This window comes from Bison bison, unplaced genomic scaffold, assembly GCF_000754665.1.
Source record: "Bison bison bison isolate TAMUID 2011002044 unplaced genomic scaffold, Bison_UMD1.0 scf7180017864136, whole genome shotgun sequence".
NCBI lineage: Eukaryota > Metazoa > Chordata > Mammalia > Artiodactyla > Bovidae > Bison > Bison bison.
The window spans coordinates 2,830,612-2,854,714 of NW_011494708.1; the positions used below are offsets into that span (position 1 = coordinate 2,830,612).

General features: G+C 36.5%; 1 protein-coding gene across 1 annotated transcript in view; it reads right to left on the minus strand.

Annotated features, from left to right (window-relative positions):
• Positions 1-2,694: 2,694 nt before the first annotated feature.
• Positions 2,695-24,103, minus strand: part of SEPSECS (Sep (O-phosphoserine) tRNA:Sec (selenocysteine) tRNA synthase) — a 38,383-nt gene continuing 16,974 nt past the window's right edge. The window contains exons 7-11 of the mRNA XM_010839920.1: positions 22,011-22,140; positions 21,789-21,880; positions 9,960-10,053; positions 8,417-8,507; positions 2,695-7,063 (exon numbers count right to left, since the gene is read on the minus strand). Coding sequence (XP_010838222.1) covers positions 6,760-7,063; positions 8,417-8,507; positions 9,960-10,053; positions 21,789-21,880; positions 22,011-22,140 — 711 coding nt within the window. The 3' untranslated portion in view covers positions 2,695-6,759. The remainder of the gene's footprint in view (positions 7,064-8,416; positions 8,508-9,959; positions 10,054-21,788; positions 21,881-22,010; positions 22,141-24,103) is intronic.

Genomic DNA, 24,103 nt, shown 5'->3' on the forward strand with positions numbered 1-24,103 from the left:
AGTACTTTGGTCACAACAGAACTCTTCCTAAAGGTTCAGGGGATGATTTACTCTTCTCACAGTGTATGGACCACTTGTCAGAGGTATGCTAAACCACTGTCTTGCCCCATGTTTAAAACAGTAATTAGTACTTTAAATTACTAAAGAGCTAACAACTGAAGTTTGAGCTAACGTTGAAGGAGCAAACAATGCAGAGGGCATGGGTTCAATCCCTGGTCAGGGAACTAAGATAGCACATGCCTCAAGGAGAGACCAGGAAAAATAAAAAGGAGTGAATATCAGGGAGGCTGTCAGCAAAGCACATTGCTGTAGCCAGGTAACAAAGTCTTTTCTTGATGGGGAGACTGGAGCAGGACCTCTTTGGATCTGCCATAACCAAATAGGATTTTTGGAGCTCTGTCCTAGAAGCAATAGAAAACCACTGAATAGACTCAATCAGACATGATAAGATTTCATACACAGTTAAAATATAATTAATAATGCCTACTGAATCATTCATACAACAAATACATGTCTCATGTGCCAGGTGCCATTTAGGTACTTGGGTATATGTGAGGGGACAAAGATCCTGCCCTGAAGTAGCTTATGTTCTAGCCAGAGGGATAGAGATAAACAATTGAATGTAATAGTTAAATTACATAATACGTTGTATCTTTGCTCTTCAGTGTGGTCCCTGGGCCAGTATCACAGGCCAGTATCTGTTATCGCCTGTCGGTTTGCTAGAAATGCCAGCCTCACCCCAGATCTACTGAATTCAAATGTGCATTTTAACAAGAAGCCCACTTTTAAGCACAAAAAAACTGAGGCTCCACTTTCAACTTTAAGAAAAATTTTAAGCAATGTTAAAGTGGGGGAGATAGCCACCAGTATTAAGAGTAGTAGTCTAGGTAGACCTCATCAGGAAGGGAAAGTTTGATTAAAAACATGAAAGAGGTGAGTTAGCCAAGCCTCTGGGTTGAGCTGTTTCCAGGCAGAGGAAGTAGCTGGAACCAAGGCTCTGAGGCAAAGTGTGCCTAGTGTTTGAAGAACAGCAAGATAGCCAGTTTGGCTGGAAGGGGCAAGGGTGAAGAGTAGAAAAAAAAGAGAGATAAAGGAAGTCAGAGAGATAAAGGGGGTGGGAGTAGGATGGCCAGATGCTGTCGGGCCTTTGGGGGCACAACAAGGACTATGACTTACACTGAGTGATATAAGGAGTCACTACAAGAGTTTGAGCAGGCAAGTGACTACATGCCTTAAAAGGATCACTCTGGCTATTGTATTGAGAATAAGATTGTAATGGGGCATGGTGAGAAAACAGGGAGACTTTTAGGGGTGGGAGGGAAGTACCGAAATAATTCAGATAAAAAACACTGATAGGTGAGACTTAGTGGATAAGAGGAGGAAGTAAGAAGCAGTTTGATCCTAGATAACTTTTTAAGGTAGATTCAACAAAGTTTCTTGATGAATTAGATGTAGGATGTGGGAAAAAAAGGGAAAGAGGAGAATTCAAAGGTGTGGAGTTCAAGAAAGAGGTCTGCTTGAGACCCATATTTGATCATTCTACTATAAAGTTATATAAGAATAGGGCTAAATATAGCAAACCACTGTGCCGGTAGGTCTGCTGACTATACCAAAAACTTTGGTCAGATAATACAATGGATGTGGGCATCACAGTAAATGAACTTTCTCTGTACATTTTTGTTGGGTTGTGATCTAGAATTTCAGGTACACAAAATTATTAATGCATATTTAAATGTTTCTTTAAAAAAAACTCTCAGATATAAACACAAAACAGAAATTCACAAAAATCTAAATAGAAAAATTCTGGAAAAAGAAAAAAGATAGTCATCAAAAATCAACTAATACTTTGTAATTTCCACTGGAAATGAACAAAATTTCATTGATGATTCTCTCTCAGAAATAATTCTACTGGGAATTCCCTGGTGGGTTCCTATGTTTAGGACTTGGTGTTTTCACCGCCATGGCCAAGGTTCCTCTGATTAGGGAACTAAGATCCTGTAAGCCACATGGTGTGGCTGAAAAAAAAAAATCTACCTAATAAGCTAAGAAATAGATTTTCATTTAATTTTTAAAATTTAATTTAAATCTAGTAAAAATTGGTACATTATAGCTTTATGCAGACCATCATAGTAGTTATTAACAGCAAGTGCTATGTTTCAAGTATTGAGTTAATCACTTTGTATCTCACTTAAATCCTCAATCCTAAAGGATTGTACCCACTTAACATACGATGAGACTGAGATTCAGAGAGGTTAAATGTGAATTCACATGGGTTAATAAGTACCAGTGCAAAGATTTAATTAAAAATCAAATGAGAACCTGCAAAAATCAAACAGTACAATTTAAAAACAAAGTCTGCTGAAGAAGGAAGTACGACCATTTTATATTTAATTAACATGTTTCTTTTTAAATACTTTTAAGCCTCCAACCGTCTACAGTCAACAGAGCTTTGCAAAATGGGTGCTGGAAGATTCTCTTCTCCTTCCCCTTTTTAAAAAAAAATAATCTAGCCTCCACCCCCATGACTCATGAGTCTCATTACAAAGTATGACTTTCCTTGCTGATTTCTGGGCAAGTTAATACTGATGATTAAATGAAAATATGTGCAAGTAATTTAATGTTAGTTATCTGCACTTTCAGATTTTATCTGTAGCAATGATTAGGTAAAATAATGTAACACACTGCCATGATTTATTAAAAATTTATTGCATAATAAATTATACAATTCAGTCTTATTTTTAAATAGTCTACAGCAAAAATATTTTTGGAAATATCTTTCTCTTTTAGTAAAACACATAAGTTAGCAGGCTGACACCAGCTTCAATTCTAATAGCTAAAATCCCTCACAACTATACATTTAAACATAGTCTTTCTTCACAGTTCTCTAAATGTTCAAGTTGACACCAATATCACTTGATAAAAACAAGACCATATAAATAGTTTCAGATTTTGCTTAAGGCCTTAGATTGAACTTTAAAATATTAGGTGGAAAATTATAAAGATATAGTCATTAGCCTTGAACTCATCGTCTTACACGTGTACACACCATAATGACCAAGAAGAGCATGAAAGTAGAAAGGCAGGCACGAAGGAACACAGCGGGGAAGTCTTAGGCCTGTATGCTGAGCGGCCGTAAGAGACCAATAATCAACACGATGTGACAGACAAGAAAAGACTATTTACAGGAACTTAAAAAAGATGTTCACAGCATATTCAGTTGTTTTATCAAATTATTCAGAGGGTATCAAACCTCTGAAATAATTCAACTTCTACGTACACAAACTTAGTTTAAAAACGGGACTGGCCTCATGAATGCAAAACACAAAACCATTTAAGGGCTTGGCAGAAATGAGTACATTTCAGACAGTGGGAAAAGAAAACCCAAGTTTTATATGCACCAAATGTGTATGTATTCATAAAAGTTTCCCTGAATGAGATTCACCAGGGTTTGCCATACCTGTCAGTTGTTGGATTTTTCCTCTACGAAAGAAGACAAGAATATAACTTAGGATGAGCTACTAATTCAATATTAAAGTAACATCACTGGTTGAACAAATTATCTCTGTTTAATTTTACTAAGACCTACCATGGCTGTCTAGTCTAAAACCAAAAGCATGCCCTATAGCTTAGACCTCATGACAGTACTTACTATAGTGGTTAAAGAAACAGAACCACAATAGAGGTATGTGCTAGGGCAAAATACCAGGAAAAAAAACTCAATTTAAAGTTATCATTCTGTATATCAAGTGCCCATTGACTGAACATAACTGTTTTCAATAATTCACATTTGATCAACTCATCAACTATTGCAAAAAGCTAAATAAAAAGATTTATAGTTGAACACAGAGTTCCTAAGGCTAGTATCACATATCATTCCCTGAAAGAGGGAGAATTTGTCAGCAGAGAACTTAAGAGCCAAATTGAGAATTGGATTGAAAATACCCTTTCCTGCTCTGTGTATAATAAGTAACACATTGGGTGTAGTGACCTAAAGAATATTTCATGTTATTCAATTTTCTTTTCTGGGCAGACTACCACACAGCCCAATGACTTTAAAAACCAAACTCCAAAATTCTACCTGATAGTCTTAATAAGGGCAGTTGGAGCACAAAGATAGAGGAGGTCATCTTAGCCACTGATTGGAAAAGATATCATCGGTTGGCCCTTTGCCCCAGTGAGACGATAACTAAAGCCAATTATGAGGCTTACCAATCATTACTAGGAGATTAAAATAAATAACTTGTATGTACATGGAAAGGAGAGATAGCAAGTCAAAGGACACTGGAGTGGGGACAAAGGAAAGCCTAAATGTGCAGAACCTATAATATCCCTTCAAAAATTCTTGACTTCTACAACCTCAAGGTCAAATTGAAACCAGCAGGAATAGAGTTGGAATTCTAAAACCTCTGAAAAGAAAGGGCTAATAGTAAAAGCTGCAGCTGATTTTATGCGCCAGGAATGAAATGTTATAACATATCTATCATTCACATGTGGGTTCGTGTAATTTATCTTCAATTAGAATTATTATCTATTCAGCAGCTGTAGCCCAAGAACTGCTGATACACCACAGATGAGAAAACATTTGCGGGTCTCTGGACTCTGGCCTTCCTTAAGTTAAATGCTGATCACATAAAATAGATCACTCGTTCTATAAAGCGATCTGGGCTTATGTGGACAGTATACTGCATCACCAGCATCTACATCCACAGCATCATTTCATTTCCTTTCACAGACTGGAGAGGGTCTATAGCAACTCTTCATCTTAATCAGTTCTTCGATTCAGTCCCAAATTCACGTTAAAAACATTATACAACTTTTTAATCCAGGATTTACCTTTGAAAGAAATATTTAAAGAACCCAGACACTTCAAGTATCTGAACCCCAGACATACAAAAATTTCAAAGCAACCCTTTACGATAGTTGTAATTAAGTACTTATCTCAACAGTGGACTTCCAAAGTTGGCAATAAAATATTCTAATTTACCAGTGGGAGTGGCAGCAATCTAAGCTCATGTTTAACACAGTTTACAGTACCAAACCAATGAAGAAAAACACAATCCAGAAAGAAAAGTGGCATTCTCTACTGTAGTGTTTTCAAAAATACATTCAAAGGGACATCAGTAAGTATTTAATTAAAAAAACAGGTTCCATCTTTAGACAAGGATATATTCAAACTCAAATAGAAGGGATTCTTAGAGCCTTTAATATGCCAATAGGCAGGTTTGCAAAGTTCCCAACTTGCTCATGGAACCTTTCATACCCTTGAGCATCTCTTAGGAATAAATGCTCCACAGAGCAAGTCTTAAGAAACACAGTTTTGAAACTTTGGTGCATTCAGGAGCTTCACTAATTCCTTAGGCTATCAGTCTTAAAATTAACACCAAAAATAACAGTTATAGCCAGTAAGTCTAGGATTACAGATTCAGGAAGGAAGCATATGGGCAATGGGTAGGGAATACACCTGTTCATCATACTCCATCATTTTCACCTCCCCAGCAAAAATATGTTCAGAATCCCCATGTTAACCACTCTTGATGATGGCTGTACAAAACACCTGAACAAGCTAACCAAGACTGCTTGAGGCAAAAACACTGAAATAAAGTTTTCACTTTCCCAAATGGAAAAATGCACACATGTCGTATTAACAGTTTATAATTATATACTCAGAAGAGGTAACCTCAGTTATCAGTTAAGAATCTGCATACTGTGTAATTCATTAACATTTACGGAGCTACTTTATATTAAGTTACTAGTGAATAAGTAAAGCTTCTATGGAAAACTTCTCTTTATTTAGGAGTTCTCTTACTTTCGTGGTGATTTAGTCGCTAAGTCATGTCCAACTCTTGCAACCCTATGGACTACAGCCTGCCAGGCTCCTCTGTCCATGGGATTCTCCAAGCAAGAATATTGGAGTGGGTTGCCATTTCCTTCTCCAAGGGATCTTTCCCATCCAGGAATCGAATCCGGGTCTCCTGCATCGCAGGCAGATTCTTTACTGACTGAGCTACGAGAGAATTTAGAGCAGTGTTTCTCAACCACAGCTCTAGTGAGATTTGGGGCTAGATAAATCTTTATTTTGGGAAGTTGTCTTGCCCATTGTAGGATGTTGAACAGCATGCCTGGCCTCCACTAACTGGATATCAATAGTATTCTGCTAGTTTTGACAATCAAAAAGATCCCCAAATGTTTCTTAGATATAAGCAAATCATCCTGAAGTTGAGATCCATTTCTATTGAGTGAAAATTAAAGCTTACACCTTGACTCTGCTTTCCTGGGAAATATCCATTTTACAGGCATACCATGACTTACACACATCGACAAACATCTAGTAAATAGTAGCATTAGTGATCTTTCTAAATTCTGTGTGGTCAGAAACTAAGTAATTTGTGAATGACAGAGAATGGTCAGAGGAACACAGTCTACACATTTCAAAGAGAATCAGAGGTCATGTGTAATTTTACTATCAACATATTAGTAAGAATTATCTGAATCATAATGCTTAATTGGCAAATGTTTAACAATTGGAAAAATGTTAATTGTATATTATGACCTGTTGAGGATGGTAATGATTGAAGCAGTCTAAAAACAACAAATGTAACAATCATCAATGGCTAGCTCAGACCATATTCTATTCCTTGACCAAATATTCTCCATGAAATTCTCAATTCAAAAATCTTACGTTTTGTCTTTAAACTGTTAGCTTATACTGTAGCCTCCTCACTTCTTTCAAATTATCAAAAAGAAACCCTTCACATGTCATCAAGAAGAATCCTGGCATGTGTCAAGACATACATTATCTAGTTTTAAAGCCATTTCCTCTATATCCACATCTTCAGTTTTGTCATTATTGTCAACTCCAGATATGTCACTCTCTTTATTTTGTTCCTTTTTGACTGTCTTTAAACACTTGTCAAGTCTCTTTATGAACAAGTCCACATCCTGTGTCTTCATTCCAATGGCTGACGCAGCATTGAGGTAAGCACAAGGGTAATTATTTGTATGTGACATAAAGCCTCTGAAAGTGTAGCCACTCACAGTCTGCATAGACCCAAGAGGAACAACCCTGAAAGGGAAAAGATTTACCAATTTAATATGTCTGGTGATGTTAACAGAGTATCACTCATAAACAAAAGAAAGCTGTGTTACTAAGCCTTACACCCACTTACTAAAAAGTTTAAAAACAGCTATAGATCGTAGCCTATGAAAACAGACTGTCAGCCTTAAAATAAAATTATACGATACAATGCACTTCACACAGGAAGGTACTATCTGATGCTTACCATTACCTTATCTTCTATTAAAGAGCTACAAGCTCTAGAAATCAAAAACACCTTCACATCTTCCAAAAAGTAGAAAGAAAATTATTTGTTTTTGTACCAAATATGGAAATTTGACACTTCACATATACACACTTCAATGGAATATTTAAGTTTGTAAATCAAACCACTTTGATTAACTGCCATGTATCTCCTCAAGTAATCAATAGACTAAAATTACACCTATCTGATCATATTATGCATGGAAGGTTTTAGAGCAAGGCTCCAGAAGAAATCGCATAATTGCTTACAGTGGATTGATGGTCAGCAACTAGCAATACTCAGCAATGGCACACGCACTTTTAAAGCTTGATTTCACTGGCATACTTGATATAAGCAGATTTCTAACGGTACTTTTTTTAAAAAGCAGCCAATTAAGATCAACCTAAACATAAAGACAAATAGGGGCAACACTACAAAGCAAGGCCAAGAAAACCATTTTATAAGTGTCAAAATTATGCTGCATACAGATAGAGCTCATCAAGTTAAAACGGTGAAGTAATCTAAGATTTTTTACTTTTAGGAAGTTGTTCTTTGACGTGAAATCTCTGACCTCTGGTAGTCAGAGAGAAATTCTTTAGTAGAAGCATGTAAAGAAGAGTACTTAGAGCAAGCTACTTCAAGTCATCTTTCTCTGACTCATCAAATATAAAATGAAAAATGAAATTCATCTTAAGCTATAAAAGCAAAAAAGACATTTTTCAAAGGCAAGACAAGAACTGCATAGCTGTTTTCAGTTTAGGAAATGGACTTTTCCTTAAAAACATTTTCACTTAAACTTAAGAATGAAGCTAACTTATTTCTAACACCATAATGTGAAGATTATCTAACAAAGGAAAATAAATACAAATTTGTACAGAGGGTAATGAACTTTGTTTTTGTGTATCTATTAAACAAGATTCATATCCCTTTGTGACTATTTCACACACTACAGGTGGATGCATAACAGCCTCACAGATTCTCTACCTCATCACTATTTTCCTCCATGATGAATCCTCAGGTATAGCTCACCATATACTTGAGGGACTTATTGGTAAGGAAACATACTTCATTAACTTTATAACACAAAATAAAACCAATTCCCTTTTAAACATACTTACCTGGCTCCAGAAACCTGTCTTGTAAAAAGCATGGAGCCAAGCTGAGTGACAGCTCTGCTACAGTGTTTATCTAGGGTTCTAAGTGTCATAGCTGAAAGAGAAAACAGTATTCCAGTGAGCCTTGGTTCACCAGCCCAAAACCACTCAAGAAACAAATAACCATGAAGACGTTACTTTTTTTTATTGTGTTAACAAACATAAAGCATAAAATTTACCATCTTACCCAATTTTTAAGTATATACTTCAGTGGTATTAAATACTCAAACACTGTTAAACAACCATTACACCATTCATCTCCATAACTCTTTTTCTCTTAAAAACTGACACTCTACACCTATTAAACTGTAATTCTCCATTCTCCCCGACCCTAGCAACCGGCATTACACTTTCTATCATGATTTTGAGTACTCTTAAGTGCCTCACACAGGTGGAATCATATGGCATTTATCTTTTGCAACTGGCTTATTCCATGGAGATAGCACTTTTTATTCATTGTCTCATGGCACCATTTCACTTTAATGCACTTAATAAATTATAGTAAGGATTTTCTTGCATATCAAAGAAAAATATTTTAAAACAAGCTAACATACTCAGAAAAGAATTTCCATACAACCCTTCCAAAGAGTGAATATTCCAATTAAATTCATGGAACAATGACATGAATAGCATGACTTACCATACTAGATACTTTACAGTTATAATCTCAACCACTCTTAACTTTGTATGTGAGGGATCATTATCTCTACTTATAGACAGGGAAAAGAAAGTTAGAGGCTACTACATGGCAGAACTGAAATTCAGATCACACCATATCACCTTCTATAGCATCTACCTAGATTTTAAACCAACAGATAGGACTGACTAGGGTGATTTATTATCTATCAGTGGCCAAAAGGTTTTCCAAGGAAGTTCATTCCTGGAAAAGGCTTCAACTACAAATTATTAATTTCCTTACTTTCCTCAGATATACATAAATATGAGCCATATTATACTATATATATTCACAAATTAAAAGAGGTAATTATGAAGCTTAAATGTTAAATACATAAAAATCAACATTCATATTAACCTGTTTAGTAGCTCCTGTACTACAATGACAATATTAAATTATCATAAACACTGATATCTCTAACATAGGCATACTAAGGAAAACTAACAATAATAGCATTAAAAATTATAAGAGTAACTTTAATATCCAATGTTATGGTACTTTTTTAACTGGTAGAAATTTTTAAATAGTTATATAGATTCCTTATTATTGACCAAATTATTCTGGTAAGAAGCAAGAGGTCAAAGTATTTTTTCCATATATTCATTGTAACATAATACAGATTTGAATTCTTTCAACACATAGGTTTTACCTTTGAAATACATTAAAGCATTTAAAAAGGCTAACTAAATTTTTAAAATTTACAAATCAGTACTGTAATGAAATTAGAAACATCACTGTAACAAGGAAGAACTCATACTCTTTTGAGAAATACCAGCTTCCCACTGGAAATGGTTCAGAAGTACTAATGTTTTAAAAAAGAAAAAAAATTACCTAAAGATATGGGATTGTGAGGTGTATGCAACAGTCTTTCATTGTAGGCTTCTGACAGCTTCTTTAGTTGGTTGGACAAATAGGAAAACATTTCCTGCAACAACAAAATGTTACATTTACAGAAAATCAAATAAACACTCACTGCAACTTGCCGGATTGAGTAAAACAAATCTGACTGGTGTATAGTCTATGCTGTAAATTAACTCATCCATGTGCCCTAGGGACAATTCTTTCCTTTGCCACAATATAGTAAGATTCAGAGCTGCCAGAATGATCTGAAACCACAGGATTTAAAGGTAAAGAACCAGAATATTTCCTGCTCAGGTGCTATCACATATCTATCAGAAATCCATCCTCTTTTCAGAATCTCCAGGGCTACCACTCTAGTCTAAGCAGCCATCAACCTCTCCCCTGGACCACAGCAATAGATTCTAAATGACTTCTCTGCCTTCTTTCCCACCCTTCTACAATCTGTTCTTCAGACCGAGGCCAGAGTGGTCTTTCAAAAACATAAATCTGATCATGTTCCTCCCAACTTCCTCCTGTAAGTATTAAAAACAAAAAACAAACAAAAAAAAACAACAACTCTTCATCTATAAGGCCCTGCATGATCCAGTCGAGCCAACATGCCCAACTCGGCAACAACCATCCCCTCCACTTACTACATGCCAGCCACATCAGCCTCCTTTTCTGATCCCTGGACACGTCTAACCTTTGTGCCTGCTCCTCCAGGACTGGGAAGGCTCTTCTCCCAGATCATGCCATGAGTGGTCCCTTTTGTCACAATCTAAGGAGACCTTATCTCTTCTCTATTAAAGTAACTGTAGACCCTGCCTACCTCCGGCTCCTAATCTCCCTCCAACACCACTGTCTATTTTGGTTCCTTCACTATACTTACACAGTCTGAAGTTATCTCTTTTATGTGCTCAAATAAATATTGCCTATGACTACCCACTAGAATGGAAAAACTTGAAAGCTGGGACTCCTTACCTTCTTCACCACTGTTTTCCCAACATCAAGAAAAATATGCCAAGATTTTAGTATGTAAGTGAATTGGGAAGAGACAGTTTAAAAATTAATTTCCTTTAATATTATAAACTTAAAATTAACAATTTCCTTTTAACTCAATTAAAAAAAATATAGCAGCTAACAACTAAAAACTGTACTGTTGATCCTACTCTGAAAAGTATATCTGGTAGTAAAAAGTAAAAATACATATTATTTTACAAGTACAAAATTTCATGTGCACAGGCACATTTGAGAATTTAATGAAGCTACAAAAAAATATTAAGTTGGCAACTATTTGACCTAAAATTGTTTTTTCTTCTCCTAGTAAGGACTTTAAAAAGTGTTGAAATGAATATCTGCCCCAGTAAGTCTGCAGCTGAACAAACCCATTTGCAATGACCTCCTCCAGCCATAGTCAAGACATATAAATTCTAATGACGTACCAAAGAGCCAAGGGCCAACAGAGTACCTAAGTGAAGACAGGAGGAAATCATACTTGAACTTCAAAGACCACATAAGCAGCTTCAGTTTTCTCTAAGGTAAGGATTGGCGAGTCTGAGCTCACACTGGGACCCAGAGTAGCTTTTTCATGTCTAAAGCACATAGTAGATGACTAACTCTGTCTTTTGTTAGGTAAGGATTAAAAGAAGAGGAAAATTCCTACCAGGTTTATGAATTATGAATGAGTCTCCTTAAGACCACAAGCATTTTTATCCTTGTCAACACAGTATATTTTATATTCTGACCTAAAACAACTTTAATACTCATTCTTAAATTTTTAGGATCTTTTAAGATCAATTCTCAGCATGCCAGAATTACGAAATCTTAGATCACTAAAATATACTGATTCTTTTTATATTAAAAAAGTTAACATCCACATTTGTCATACCAAATGAAGTTATAAGTAAACATACTGTTATATTTAATAAGTTTTTCTCTTCTGTCATTAAAAAAAAAAGTGTACAGAAATACTTTAGGAGACATATGTTATCACCATTTGCAGTAACAGAAAAAAGAGTGGGCATCTTTTCTTAGACATATAAAGATTTCCTGGCCCTTCCGTCTTAAACTAATATTTTGATGTTCACTAGGTGAAATTATAAGAAAATCAAATGAAATTTTAAAATCAAGAGTTTTTCCTATAACTGGAATAATTTAATATCTTTTAGGTACCATGCCAGTGTTAATGAAGAGCAAAATTCCTGGGTTTCATTTACGTATTTCCCTTTACTATAAAGTAACTAGGTCACTATCATAATGCTCAGTGTTGGGAATTCCCCTAGAGGTCCAGTGGTCAGGACTTGGTGCTTTCACTGCCAATGGTCTGGGTTCAATCCCTGGCTGGGGAACTAAGATCCTACAGGCCAAAAACATTAAAAATAAAATTTTAAAAATGTTCAGTGCTGTTTAAAAAAGAAAAAAAAGTCATATATTTTAATTTAGATGTTAACTGCTGATTCTTCATATTATACATTAAAGTCTTAATGGGAATCTAATTCTCTCTTACTGTCAAATTCATTAACTTCCCATGCTGCTGCTAAGTCACTTCAGTCGTGTCCGACTCTGTGCGACCCCATAGACAGCAGCCCATCAGGCTCCCCCGTCCCTGGGATTCTCCAGGCAAGAACACTGGAGTGGGTTGCCATTTCCTTCTCCAATGCATGAAAGTGAAAAGTCAAAGTGAAGTCGCTCAGTCGTATCCGACTCTTAGCGACCCCATGGACTACAGCCTACCAGCCTCCTCCATCCATGGGATTTTCCAGGCAAGAGTACTGGAGTGGGGTGCCATTGCCTTCTCCGCATAAGCAGAAACAAATCTAGGAGCCAGGAAATGCCTTTTACAGACTCCCACATTCTCCCCCCTAACACTAACAACAAAAAACTTATTTCAATTGTGAGGGCCAAATTTAAAATATTATTCTCTCTAGTATGACTGCCACAGTTATCACCAATGTGACCACACTTGTAGAATAAAAGGAACCTGAAAAGAGTAATTTCTCCTTAATTTGTACTTAGCTATTTCTTTAAAAAAAAAAAAAGAAAGGAAATGGTTCCTTAATAACACCCTTAGAGGATGCTTTTAAATTCACTAATGCATACATGGCTATTAAAAAACAGATTTTTCCAGTGTTCAATTTCTAATACCTTAACAAATTAATTCTAACCAGTTCTATCAATCACTTGCTAATACCACTGGAATGGTAGCTAATATTAGAATAAAAATCTTCAGACTATAAATGTAATGCTAAAGTAACTAAATCACATATTACTAGTATGGGAGTAATTAAACAAAAAGAATATATTTGTGAGTCAAGTTCACATCCATCTGCAAATGTTTTTAGTATCTCTACTCTGTATAAAGGGTTATGACAAGTAATCCAATAAATAAAGCAGCTTAAAATATCTTAAAGCACAATGTACTGAGTCCTACAGTATTTCACATATTAAGGTCCTAAATGCTCTCCCATTAATATCACTACACTTTAAAAATATCATTTAAGAGACTGTACCATTATTTCCTACACTAATACTTAGCTAAGCAGTTTTTTACCTGATATATTAAAGGTATTTCAAAACCTGAACTATTTTTTTCCTACAGTTAAATCTATAACTGACATTTATTATAAAATACTCCTGTGAAGGGAGAAATTTATAAGCACTCCAAACAAATGTATATAGAAAGATCTTACTTAAAAGAAATGAAATATTATTGATTTTCTATGTCTTTTGTGCTGTATTTAACTTAATTTTAAAAGATTCTTCACCAGAGATAAGCTGAACCGTACACCTGAATGCTAATGTCAGCTACATTTCTAGAATAAAAATATAGAACTTTACACCATAACTCAAGATGTTAATGGAAGAGAAGTTGAATTACATTAAGCATTATCTTTCATATAGCCTTTTGCAAATTGATTTGCAGTTGTGAAGCCCAACATCTAGCTTATCCGTTCCCATGATCCAAGATGTACATAATTCACTAAATTTTAAAGAAAAGGGTCTTAGGTAACCACGTCTTTTGAAATAACTATTTCATGTTACACGATGAAAGAGAACTTCACATATCATTACAATATGCCTCATAAGGTGGGTAATAAATCAAAAAGGAAACATAACAAGTAGTCTGGTATTTCAATGATAATAATGTGTAAGGATGGACAGACAATGGACTGGAGGTACACATCCACTCACACAGATGTTCTAAGTGAAGACACACATACTAAACGTGGGATGCTGCTATCCATGACAATGGCCAGGCCACAGGTCCAGACATACTCCATGCCGCACAGGCTAAAGCTTTCAAACTTCTCTACTGATGCTTCATATCCAGGCCTAAAATCTGACACTTTCGTTGGGATTCAACTACTCTACCTTTAGGGCTACAAAGTTTGTTTGAGTTATATGTCTAACGCTCTCCAAGTTTCAGCAAACAAATTCCAGTCACTGAAGCAGCCATTTTGTCATTCCTTTTCTGCAGATATTCTCTTTCCCAAATCAGCAGATATTTGCAACAATGAACGATTACCTGCCTGTCCGGTTCAGCAGAGCACTCTTATAAAAAGTAAAGCTAAGCAGAATAATGGTCTTCTCTGGAACCAAACCTGAAGCAGAGATGAACATCTAAGACTGATTATTCTTTTGCATAGAGCAACTCAAAGAAATAGTTTCTGCAATTTTCATCCCTGTTCTTAAAGGCCTCTTCAGTTAAACTTCCTGGTCACTTCTCCCCTCAATGAAGCAGACATGTTGATCAGGAAGGGGCTAAGGGTGAACAGGTTCAATTCACACACACAGTTCCACTCTCTTAGATCCTTTCACTCTTCAAAAAAGAAGGCTTGAGAAGGAATGGCTTCAAGCTGAGTTCTTGTCTGCTTTTACTGTGAAAAAGATAAAACCCTTTTGGAAGAGATATAGCTAGATGAAATAACCTCTAAAAATATCATTGTGGTGAATAAGGGCACAGAATTAAAAAAAATCCTAAGTTTTCTTTTAACACTCCTTTTTTAGTACGCAATAACACCAATAATATAAAAAGGAGCTCTCAGTGATGGTATAAAAATAGCTCTGGCTGGAGCAAAATAGCTATGCCTCAGCTTCTCCAGAGCTGAACCAATAAACTATCACGATTAAATTTTCACAGTTCAAAAGCAAGTCCATTTAAACAAAAGAGGATTTTACTTCTGCAACAAATCCAATAAAAAAACAATATTTATGCTACATATATGCAATTATGGTTTATGGAGGACATCCACGTTTTTCAAGAAAAAGACTTTCCTGTTGAATGAAGTTGTTAAAAAGCAAACTTTTATTCTCTTACAATGATAGAGTTCTCAAATGAGCATTTTTATACTCTGAAGATTACTACTATAGATAGTCTCTGTTCTAAGTAAATTCAATACACAGAATTTTAAATAAAATCAATGAATACATTAGAGCCTTTGGGATTTTACACACCTCTATTAATAAGAAAAGGGGTCATGAGAGTACCATTTTTATGGCTCAGATGCCTAGCACAGAGCAGGCAAACACTTCCACAACAGTTGATGGGTGACTGGAAGCAAGTGGGAAGACAGAAAGTGCAGAGGCTTCAGTATCACACAGACTCGGGTTTCAACAGCAGTTCTGGCACTTACGTGTGATTCTGGGTAAGTGCGTAACTTCTCCTAACCTCAATTTCATCTGTAAAATGGGCATGATATTTACCTCATAAATTTGCTCTGAGTACTACATGCGCTGCATGAAATAACGAATACAACGAACCTCGCAGAGTCCTAGACATACAGCAGACGTTCATAAAAATATTAGTTTCCCACCCACCTACTTTTCTCTTAGCCTAACAGTTTTCAGACTAAAATAATTAACATTAGCTAGCAGGACTCATACAGACACATGCTAATATACCGAAGCTATAATCCTATTCTTTTCCTGTCCCTGTTTCTTCCACTCTACACTATCTACATAAAGAAAAATAAAGTTCTGGATGCTACAAAGTGAGTGATCTCTTGACACCTAAAGTGGACTCATCCAATTCATAACACTAAAAAATAAAATTTCCCCACAAAATATTTACCCAGTGTTTAATAAAGGACAAAGTCCCAGTGAAATCAGAGCTGGGCTGCCTACTGGATCCATTTACCAGCTGAGCTACACATTCCTGCAAGTCAGTCTCAAAGCAGGTGGACTTTCATTCATGCTGAGCAAAACGTACATGTGCTTGGGACTTTGGCATCATCTAATAGTAACTTAAAATTTTAAAGTCAAACTCTAAATGTCAAAAGTAAGAAGCATGGCATAAAAGAAATTCCTAGACTGCAAAAAAATGACAGAACATCCCTAAAATCAACAATTTCAAAATCCTTAGGGGTAAGAAAAGTCCTTTTGGAAGAAGAGTATCTGCTAGGGAGGAAGCCCTATTCAAGTACAGTAAATGCTACACACAACAGGTAATCACCATTTTAAGTCATTCCTTTTTCACAAGTTTTCAACTATATCCCTATAGAGAAATGTCTCTATAAGAACATCTAAGTCATAAGAGATGTCAAGATACTTATTCCATGTAAAACAAGACTGAAGAGTGGACTTCCGTGTTCCCAAATGTCCTTTCACTTTTCACTTTCATAAACACTACAACACTATGACATTGCAGGTTTCTGTTCCAAGCTTCCATTATAGATACAAATGATTTGTGTACCCCAAAAGAATGGGTTTTAAGCTTGGGTGTGCATCAGATTTATCAGGGAAGTTTGTTAAAAATACAGTGACTAGGGACTTCCCTGGTGGTCCAGTGGTTAAGACCCTGCACTTACACTGCAGGGGAAATTTACATACCAAATAAATAATTACAAGTCTGATGAGAGTTATAAAAGAATAAGCAGTATTTCTCTATTGAAAATCCTCTAACAGCTATTTTACTCAGAATACAAGGCAAAGACCTTACATGGCCTAGAAAGGCCTACGTGACCAGCACCACCCCCATTACCATCCTGACCTCAACTCTCACAACTCTCCTTAATCTCTTTGCCCTAACCACACTGCACTCTTCTCTGCTTCTCAAATGCACTGTTCAGTTCAGTCACTCAGTCGTGTCCAACTCTTTGTGACCTCATGGACTGCAGTATGCCAGGTCTCCCTGTCCATCACCAACTTCCAGAGTTTACTCAAACTCATGTCCATTGAGTCGGTGATGCCATCCAACCATCTCATCCTCTGTCATCCCCTTTTCCTTCCGCCTTCAATCTTTCCTAGCATCAGAGTCTTTTCAAATGAGTCAGTTCTTCACATCAGGTGGCCAAAGTATGGGAGTTTCAGCTTCAACATCAGTCCTTCCAATGACTATTCAGGACTGATCTCCTTTAGGATGGACTGGTTGGATTTCCTTGCAGTTCAAGGGACTCTCAAGAGTCTTCTTCAATACCACAGTTCAAAAGCATCAATTCTTTGACTCTCAGCCCTCTTTATGGTCCAACTCTCACATCCATACATGACTACAGGAAAAACCATAGCCTTGACTAGACGGACCTTTGCTGGCAAAGTAATGTCTCTGCTTTTCAATATGCTTTCTAGGTTGGTCATAACTTTTCTTCCAAGGAGTAAGCGTCTTTTAATTTCATGGCTGCAGTCACCATCTGCTGTGGTTTTGGAATCCAGAAAAATAAAGCCTGACACTGTTTCCCCATCTATTTCCCATGAAGTGATGGGACCAGATGCCATGATCTTCGTTTTCTGAATGTTGAGCTTTAAGCCAACTTTTTCACTCTCCACTTTCACTTTCATCAAGAGGCTTTTTAGTTCCTCTTCACTTTCTGCCATAAGGGTGCTGTTATCTGCATATATGAGGTTATTGATATTTCTCCTGGCAATCTTGACTCCAGCTTGTGCTTCATCCAGCCCAGCGTTTCTCATGATGTACTCTGCATATAAGTTAAAAAAGCAGGGTGACAATATACAGCCTTGACATACATATACAGCCTTGACATACTTGACATACTTTTCCTATTTGGAACCAGTCTGTTCTTCCATGTCCAGTTCTAACTGTTGCTTCCTGACCTGCATAGAGATTTCTCTGGAGGCAGGTCAGGTGGTCTGGTATTCCCATCTCTTTCAGAATTTTCCACAGTTTATTGTGATCCACACAGTCAAAGGCTCTGGCATAGTCAATAAAGCAGAAATAGATGTTTTTCTGGAACTCTCTTGCTTTTTCCATGGTCCAGCAGATGTTGGCAATTTCGTCTCTGGTTCCTCTGCCTTTTCTAAAACCAGCTTGAACATCTGGAAGTTCACAGTTCTCATACTGTTGAAACCTGGCTTGGAGAATTTTGAGCATTACTTTACTAGCATGTGAGATAAGCACAACTGTGCGGTAGTTTGCGCATTCTTTGGCATTGCCTTGCTTCGGGATTGGAATGGAAATGGACCTTTTCCATTCTTGAGGCCATTTCTGAGTTTTCCAAATTTGCTGACATACTGAGTGCAGCACTTTCACTGCATCATCTTTTACGACTGAAATAGCTCAACTGGAATTCCATCACCTCCACTAGCTTTATTCGTAGTGATGCTTCCTAAGGCCCACTTGACTTCACATTCCAGGATGTCTGGCTCTAGGTGAGTAATCACACCATCGTGATTATCTGGGTCATGAAGATCTTTTTCGTACAGTTCTTCTGTGTATTCTTGCCACCTCTTCTTAATATCTTCTGCTTCTGTTAGGTCCATACCATTTCTGTCCTTTATGGAGTCCATCTTTGGATGAAATGTTCCCTTGTTATCTTGAATTTTCTTGAAGAGATCTCTGGTCTTTGGCATTTTATTGTTTTCCTCCATTTCTTTGCACTGATCACTGAGGAAGGCTTTCTTATTTCTCCTTGCTATTCTTTGGAACTCTGCATTCAAACGAGTATATCTTTGCTTTTTTCCTTTGCCTTTCACTTCTCTTCTTTTCACAGCTATTTGTAAGGCCTCCTCAGACAGCCATTTTGCTTTTTTGCATTTCTATTTCTTGGGGATGGTCTTGATCACTGTCTCCTGTACAATGTTACAAACCTCTGTCCATAGTTCATCAGGCACTCTATCAGATCTAGTCCCTTAAATCTGTCTCTTGCTTCCACTGTATAATCGTAAGGGATTTGATTTAGGTCATACTTTAATGGTCTAGTGGTTTTCCCTACTTTCTTCAATTTAAGTCTGAATTTGGCAACAAGGAGTTCATGATCTGAGCCACAGTCAGTTCCTGGTCTTCTGCCCTAATTTCAGGTACTGGTTTTTTGCCTGAAATACTCTTCTCCATCATACACTTGACGGAGTATACTCCCTCAAACTTCTTCAAGTCAACTCAGAAGTCATGTTCTCTATGAGGCCTGCACTAACCACTGTATTTTAAAAATCAGTTCTCACCATCTCCCCCCTCACATCAACCCTAACCCCCCTTATTTTACTCTGTTCTTCTTTTCCACAGTGCTTTCACCTGTATAATTTATGTATTAAACAAACTTTATAATTTATATTTTATGTTATTTGTTTACTGCTGGTATCCTTCATACAAAATGTAAGCTCCACAAGAGCAGGTATCTTTTGTCTATCTTATTGGTTATTATATCAATATTATAGGCTTGACACATAATATATGCTCAACAGATACTTAGTAAATTATTTACTCAGTGAAACTTATCCTACAATCAAAGTTCTCCACTATTTATTTCTATTTCATAGAAATACTGGTCCATACGTTAGACCATGCTATTTTAAATGAGCTTGTCACTGTTCAGACTGGGGGAGGGGGTGGGTCAAGAGGGCTTAACAGGGGTGGAAATGGATATGAGATACCATGAAATTCAAGAGATCATCTTAAAAATTTCAAACTTAAAAAATGCTTAATAGAAATTACAAGTCATATAAAGTATGACTTGTGCTGGATTACTAAATTACAGGCCAATTCCCATGATTATAATACCCAAGGCCCAGAAAGCAGCTATTTCATTTTAAGAAATATTCTATAATCTTTCAGAATTAGAAATGGCCTAGATGTCAATTGTTTCTTTCATAAATAAGGGAAAAAATTTGTGAGTTCAAGTACCTTTACCATAGTGAAACAACTAGGGACAGGAGAGCTAAGACCCCCAGTGTCTGATACAACTTTCACATATACAGGTGATGGTTTTCCTCAGTCAACAGTCTCCATCTGTCCTATGGGGAAGGAGCGTTGAAAGATTCTGCTGAGGTTTTCTCTCTCAAAACAAGATGATTATTTCTTGGAGTTCATCAAACTGGAGTTTTAGTCTAATCATCTAGAATTTCTTTTCAGGGCTATTGAGGCATAATTTACACACAGTAAAATTTCAGGTGTCCACTTCTGTGAATTCTGACAAACATACAGTCATGGAACTACTCCCACTATCAAGATACAAAACATTTCACTACCATTAATAATCCCCTCCCCAACCCAGGCCTCTAGCATCCACTGATCTCTTTTCTGTCCTGATATCTTTTTGCCTTTTACAAAAAGGATGGCTACATACAATATGTAGCCTTTCAAGTCTGGCTTATTTCATTTAGCATAATGCACTTCAGAGTTATTATGCTGTTGCATATGTCAGTAGTTGGTTCCTTTTTATTGCAGAGTATGTATGTATCAGTTTGTTTATACCCCAGATGATGGACATTTGAGTTGTTTCCAGCTTTTGGCAATTATGAATAAAATCACCATGAACATTCACATATAAGTTTTTGTACACATACAATTTTTCATTTCTCTTGACTAAATAGCTAAGAGTGGGACACTAGTTTTTGTGGTAAGTATACAAGAAACTGCCAAAGCGTTATCAAAGTTGCTGATTAGTTTTTTATATTAGTTTTTGTTTTTTATATTAGTGACATCTCACTTTAATTTGTATTTCCCTAAAGACTGAGGTTGACCATCTTTTCCTATATTATGTAAATCTTAAGAGATGTCCTAACAATAAAAAGTAAGCAATTACTTTCCTATGGGTTGAATTAGTGGGAAGAAAGGGACTAGGAGAAAACAGGGCACAGAAGTTTTAAATTTCTGTTAGATATTCATAAGGCTGTTTGCTGAGAGGATCTATCAGATGATATACATGAAAATATTTTAAAATATGTAAATTAATATGATAAATCTTAGGGACTGTAACTGCTACTAAGTATTAGAAAGTTATAGATACAAAAATGATACCAGGAACCTCTAGCCCTCCCAGATTGGAGATGAATAAAACATCTTAATCTGACCTGCCCTAGCAACACTGTCTCTGACTACAATTTTGAAGCTGCCCTGAATTAAGCTAGCTTTTAGTGTTGAAGATAAAGTTCAGTTTTCAAGCACAAATGTCACTTTTCATAATCAACATAATCAATGAGTTCAGCATTCCAGTAACGGCAAAAGATGGATTTATTACTTAGAAAGAGAAGCTGGTCAACTTCTACCTGTATTTTTCCTCCTGCAAATGACATGTCACATCTAAACAAGTCTTCCAAAACTAAAAAGAAAAAAACTTGTCCATCTGTCTTTTAAGAGCTTCTATTTACCTATAAGTGATAAATGAATTAAATTTTACCGAACTAATAGAATCCCTGATACAGGACTTTCTCAAAAAAAGCACACACAAAAACAAAATTGCTTTTCCAAGATTTCTCAGGATATCTGAATAGATGGGATAACAATGATTAATTGAAAACCAAATCAAAGTCAATCCCCTAGGACTGTGCTAGGTATCTATATCCCAAATTGATAAACCAATAGACAGAAACACCAATACTCTGGAGTACTGTTTTAGTCAAGGATATTATTTTATACCTACAGGGAAAGCTTACCTTTCTTTCTTTTAATAGCTTCTTGTAGCCATTTGATCCAAGTGATAATAAAGTAATAAGGACATCTAAAGAAGGTGAAGCTGAAGCTCTTCCTGAAATAAGGATGATATGTTACATTAGGGAGAAAAAGCTTTGTAAAGTAAGATTTATTACAGTAGCCTAATACACAAATGGATATTTGTTTGTTAGTTACTTTTTCTGAAGAGCAACTGATTTATTTACCTGGATACATCTTGCTGATTTCCTGAATGAAGGAATCATTAAAGCCAGCAATTATAGCACCACCTACTGGAACCATAAAATTTTTGTCCAAGCTCTGAACGAAAGCATCTATTCTACCAACACGAGCTCCCTAGAACAGAATAACATGCAATATTACATTATTAGTTTCCAGAAGAAAGGACAGCAACTGCTGTTAATAAATGTCATTAAAACAATGCACAGAAATAAAAACACAGATCAAATATTTTCTTTGTATAAACACCAGTAAAATATTTTTTAGTATTAAACAGAGTTTTTAAATGTTGCTTCTTATAACTGGAGGGCTTCCCTCATAGCTCAGTTGACAAAGAATCTGCCTGCAATGCAGGAGACCCCAGTTCAATTCTTGGGTCAGGAAGATCCCCTGGAGAAGGGATAGACTAGCCACTCCAGTATTCTTGGGCTTCCCTTGTGGCTCAGCTGGTAAAGAACCCGCTTGCAATATGGGAGACCTGGGTTCAATCCCTGGGTTGGGAAGATCCCCTGGAGAAGGGAAAGGCTACCTACTCCAGTATTCTGGTCTGGAGAATTCCATGGACTGTGTATAGTCCAGGGGATTACAAAGAGTCGGACACGACTGCGCGACTTTCACTTTCTGCTCCTACCACCACTTGGATAACAGAGAAAAGAAAGATTCTATTTTTAACATCAACTAATGGAATTTTTTGGAAGTATACTGTTGGCAATGGTTCTACGTAACTTTGTTTCCTAATGTCATAATCTTGGATGATCCTATTCCATTGCAAATGAACTTCAAGTGAAAATTTCATATTCTGGTGAAAAATGGAATACTTGCTAGAAATGTAAAACTAAGTTCTAGTCCCATGCAACACAGTCCATGACCTTCTGCCTAATGTGTTTCAATTTTCTCCTCTTAAAAACTGAGATACTATCTAAATTTCAGCTAAGATAGTTTTTCTTCTTTATCTATAGCCACAGATTTTCAATCTGTATTCACAATCTACATTCCTATTAATATTGTAACCACATTTGACCTTCATCTTCCCACTTTATATCCACATCCATATCTCAGGGAGAATAGAAGGAGCAGATAGGTAGCCTAATCTGAGAGACCAGATCCTGGCAATAGGGAGAAGCAGCAAAATCAGAAAAAGGGCACAGACCACTCTGGAGGCTATCCTGTGATTGTTTCAATCGTAACCTTCCCCATCATTCTCCTTTCTAATTTCCTCATAAACCATGATCAGAGAAAATCTCATCTTACCACAGGAAAACAGAGAGAAGCATATGAGACTAACTGAATAAATAACTGAAAACCATGCAAAGTCACTGAACAAATAACTGAAAAATATGCAAGGTAGTAGCACATAAAAATAAAGTGGAACGGAGTTACCTTTTCATCAACATTTAAGTACTGCCCAAGATGTCCTAAGAGAAATCTGAACTTAAATTGGGAGCAGGAGTACTAAGAGGGCAATCAGTCCACAAGACTTTGCTAGAATCCTTTCACTACTAAAACACAGAAAGCAGTCAAAGGGCAGCAAACTCTGTGGCAGGAAAACAAACAGGCCAGGAATGGTGTATAGATCTTGCTCTCCACACTAAGGTCTGAGGCTATTACTGAGGAGGAAAGAAAAACACTACAAGGCTAGAAGGGCTTAAACAGGATAGGAAACACAGGAGCACGTTCTATGAAGTAAACAGTGGCCATTTATCAGTTCATTCACTTACTCATTAATTCAGAGGACAAATATTGGGGCACCTATCACCTATTATCATACACTGCTCCAGGTCCTGGACACAGCAGCAGTGAATAAAACAGATGATTGTTCATACAATAATTAAGGCTAGAATTTACAGAGAACTTACTACGCATCAGGCACTGTTCTAAGCACTCTACATTCTTAACTCATTTAACCTTTGCAATACCCCTCTGGGCAGATGTCACAATAATAGCTATTTTACAGATAAGAAAATTAAAGCACAAAGAAATTAAAGTGATGTGCCCAAGGTCAGAAATGTAGTTAAAGCGTCTTACTGAAAGTCACCTGGGGCTTCCCAGGTAACTCGGTGGTAAAGAATCCATCTGCCAA